The sequence below is a fragment of the Lissotriton vulgaris genome, chromosome 4_1, assembly GCF_964263255.1.
Source record: "Lissotriton vulgaris chromosome 4_1, aLisVul1.2, whole genome shotgun sequence".
NCBI classification, from domain to species: domain Eukaryota; kingdom Metazoa; phylum Chordata; class Amphibia; order Caudata; family Salamandridae; genus Lissotriton; species Lissotriton vulgaris.
In genome coordinates this window covers 231868266-231872388 of record NC_141691.1, presented here as the reverse complement: position 1 = coordinate 231872388, position 4123 = coordinate 231868266, and the positions used below count along the sequence as shown (strand labels likewise).

Here is a 4123-nt window from a genome sequence, read left to right as displayed (position 1 = left end):
CGGATGCAAATACCGATTCGGTCCACGTACCGAATCGGTAGTGACACCGATTCGGAAATTATCCGATTCGGTCCACGTACCGATTCGGTAGCGACACCAAATCGGAAATTATCCGATTCAGTCCACGTACCGAATCGGTAGTGACACCGATTCGGAAATTATCCGATTCGGTCCATGTACCGAATCGGTAGATGAACCTAATCGGACATAAGCCGAATCGGAGAACCTACCGATTCGGTAGAATCACCGATCGGGAAATTCCCCGATTCGGACAGATGGGGAGATGTAGGGAGGCACAGAAACACCGATTTCGGCTCAAAATCGGTAGAATTCACTCGGTATTTACCATGGATTACAATCAGGTGGTAACCAACTCCAACCCATAAAAACAGCCCCAAAATGCATGTCAACTTGCAGGATGGCAGCTTTTGCGAGGCGGCTACGGCTACAGCAGGAAGGACAGAGGGAATGGCTAAGAAATGAACAGGTCTACAGACAGAGGATAACCCTGTTCATGCTCACTGAGGCTGAGATCCTACAGAGATACAGGCTGGACTCTGACACCATACTTGAGCTCATCAGGGACCTCAAACCATTGTTGGACCACCCCACCCCAAGGGCACACGCCAGCCCAGCACACGTCCAGGTGCTATGCAGCCTACACCTGCTGGCGTCTGGCAGCTATCAAAGTGGAGTTGCAGCGGCAGGAGGAGTGACCCAGAGCAGCCTGTCAAGGTTCTTCCACACATTCCTTGACGCCATGATAGACAGGATGGACCAATACATCTCGTTCCCTGCAACCCACGCAGAACTGCTACAAACCAAAGCTGACTTCTACCAGATGGCACAATTTCCCCAAATCATTGGCTGCATAGATGGCACGCACATTCCGATATGCCCACCAGCGGACACAGAATACATATACCGCAATCGGAAATCTACACACACCATCAACGTGCAGGTGATCTGCAATGCGAAGTGCACCATCACAGACCTGGTAGCAAAATTTCCAGGGAGTACCCACGACTCCTATATTTTCCAACAGAGCGGCATCTATGCACGGCTGATGGCTGGCGAATTTGGTGAAGGATACCTCCTAGGTGAGACACATCATCAGACCCCCATAACACAAAGTAGCTAGGTGTAATACATGTATGCATGTGTGTAATGTTACTCCTTTCCCTTCCAGGCGACAGTGCATATGCCCTCCGCTCATTCATACTCACCCCCTACCTCAACCCCTCCACACCCAGCCAAAGGAGGTATAACCGGGCCCACAAAAGCACAAGGAATGTCGTCGAACGGACCTTTGGCATCTGGAAAAGTCGATTCAGATGCCTGCACAAGAGTGGAGATGCAAGGCAGTATACCCCCATCACCTGCTGCAAGATCATAGCTGTATGTGCAATGTTACACAACCTTGCGGTGAAGAAGGGCACTGAGGTGGAGTTGTCTGACTACGAGGACCATGACGACGACGAAGCTGTGCCACCAACACAGCCAGCTGGGGTGTGTACGCCAAGTGATGGCAGATACAGACGTGAGGAGATTACAGAAAACGATTTCTGAGTAAGTACAGATGCACAGACAGGTAAATGGTTGTGGTGAAAAAGCAATTTTTAATACTGTTGCAACACAGTTACAGCACTGATGTGCAACAAAAAAAAGGTGTAATAGCAAAGAACACAAAAGTCTAAGGTCCAGGTTGCCTCACCCGTCCTTGCAAGGCTATTTCTTTGAGTGCTTGGCAGCCCCACTGGGGTGTCCCTCACCCCCTTCAGGATGGCCAGCGGCTTCTGCGGAGCGCCTGGTGCTCCTGCGTGGCTCTGACGCAGCGCTGACCGGGCTGCTGCGGCTGCTGCTGTCCCCAGCATCCCCCAGGTCCAGGGTAGGATTTGCGGCAGTGTTAGAGATGATCATGGCCTCCATTGCCGTGGTGATGCGGGCCATTCCCCTTGTTAACTCCGCCGTATTTTGTGTGAGGCTTGACTCCATGTTTGCACTGCGCTGACAGAGTTGGGCCGTGGCAGCTGCAAGGCGGCTCATGGAGCGGTTCAGCACCCGGGCATCCCGCCTGCGCACCAGCTCATGCTCCTCCAGTCTGCCACATAACTGGGTTATGGCAGTGGTTAGCCTGCCTAAACCTGCTGCTACCTCCTTGTTTGAATCCACAAAGGACTGAAATCCTTTCACCATTTCCCCCATCTGCAGGTTGTGCTGCAGGAGCTGGCGTTGGCAGGCCATGATCGACTTCGCCTGCTGCCTTTGGATCTTTACCATATTACCCTCGAGGCCCAGGAAGACACTGCCCTCCGGTGCTGGTGCTGCAGTGGTTGGAATGGCACGGCGCCGGGTACTGCTGCTGCCGGCCTGCTGAGTGGGCTGGGGTGCCACTGGTGGGGGTGTGGTGCTGGCCGGGGCCTGAGCCCCTGCTCCCAGGACAGGGTGTACTGGTGCCACAGCTATGATCGTGGCAGGAGCTGGTGTTGGTGGAAGGAGGTCCCTTGTCGGGGAGTTCTCTGGGGAGAACTGCAAGGGGGGTGTGCTCGGCATTTGTGGGGAGTGCAGTGCTTCAAAGTCTATTACCAGGTCTCCCTCTAAACCAAGCCCTTTGGTGTTTTCGTCCTCCTCCTCCTCGGCAGCCTGACTGGTGCTCGACCCGGCGAGTGCAGTGGTGGATGGTGCTGCTGCCTCTGTTGTCATTGTTTGTCCGCCTGATGGTGCCCCTAGGTACAAAGAAGCATTTGTAAATTGAGTGCCGATGTATTACAGTCAGTACAATTAAAGCATTCCACATGTCCTTGCATCTCCTTGGAATGTGTTCCACTGTTTCCTGTCTTGTGATTCTGCACTGCCATATTTTGCTGACTTCTGCTGACTACATGTACCATGATGCTTGTCTCTTGTATGTTGGTCACAGTACTGTGCTGGGGTTTGGCTATGCATTGTGTCTAATGGGGAGGTGTCTGGTAGGGTGTGTCATGATGTGCATGCTTCTTACCTGTAGCTGTAGCTCTGGCTGAGCTGTCCAGGGTCCCAATTCCGGTTACGCTCTCCCTCTCAATGGTGCTGGAGACCAGTTCCTCCAGGTCGGTGAGGGGTGGCGCCGGGTTCCTGCCTCCACCAGTGCCTCCAGCCTGCCTCTGGATCTCTGCCATCTTCCGTTTGGTGAGGCTGCGGATGTCATAGAATCGCTTCTTCAGCTCATCCAGGGTCCTGGGGGTGACACCTGCAGCATTGACCTTTTCGGCGATTTCTGCCCAGAGCCTCCTCTTGGTGCTGTCTGGCACATTGAGGGACAGCTTACCGAATAGCTGACGGTGCACCCTCACCACCTCCTCAACCAACACCTGCAGCTCGGTGGTGCTGAATTTTGGCTTCCTCTTCTGGCTGCACTTCTGGCTCTCACTAGGGTTTGCCATCTTGATCAGAACAGTTCACTACCTCCTACTCCCACTGCTGCTAACTGTGAGTGTTCAGCTCAGGCTGGCTCTCCAGAAAGTTCTTAATTAGCTGCACCTGCCAGGGTTGCCACTCCCTGTTTTGGTGGGGGAGGGGGAGCCACCTCATTGGCTGAATCGGCTTTTACCGATTCGGCTTTTACCGAATCGGCTTTTACCGAATCGGTAAAATCCGATTCGGATTTTACCGATTCGGTTTTTTCAATGCATTCCTATGGGCTTTTTGGCAGCGACGGCTTGTGGAGGGAGCTACGGTGGGGCAGGAGGGCGGGGAGGGGGAGGGGCAGGGCGGAGGTTGCTAAAAACCGGCATATGGATAATTGCAGGTAAGTAAACAATTTAATTAATAAAACGAATTTCGTAGCTCGCACTGCATTGCATTTTGCGATGCAAGGCGCACTACGTAGGCTTATGGCTTTACTTATCATCTAATCACTTCACGCTTTCTTTAGAGCATTGTACATTTGGCTGATGTCTATTCTGCTCTTGATATAAGACACTTCGAACTGCATGTCGAGGCAGTCGTCGCCATGCAGTGTTTGACCCAGGATAAGGTATTTGCTCTGGATAGTCTTCATCCGAATGTTGCCTTTTTTCAACAAGTATGTATAGTGTAGACCTACGATATATATATAAAGTCTGGGATATAAGGTGTTTTTCAC

General features: G+C 52.4%; 1 protein-coding gene across 1 annotated transcript; it reads right to left on the bottom strand.

The window, feature by feature from the left end:
* Nucleotides 1-1728: 1728 nt before the first annotated feature.
* On the bottom strand, nt 1729-3158 carry LOC147718614 (uncharacterized). Its single transcript, XM_086966748.1, has 2 exons — nt 3002-3158; nt 1729-2726 (listed from the first exon to the last, which is right to left on the bottom strand). Exons 1-2 carry the CDS (start codon nt 3156-3158, stop codon nt 1729-1731), a joined length of 1155 nt encoding a protein of 384 aa, XP_086822874.1.
* Between the last annotated feature and the right edge of the window lie 965 nt (nt 3159-4123).

Excerpts from the sequence above, each read along its gene's own strand:
- LOC147718614 (XM_086966748.1), bottom strand. The coding sequence starts at position 3,158 with ATGGCAGAGATCCAGAGGCAGGCTGGAGGCACTGGTGGAGGCAGGAAC. Across the intron at positions 2,727-3,001 it reads AGCCAGAGCTACAGCTACAG|GGGCACCATCAGGCGGACAA; the intron begins GTAAGAAGCATG and ends CTTTGTACCTAG.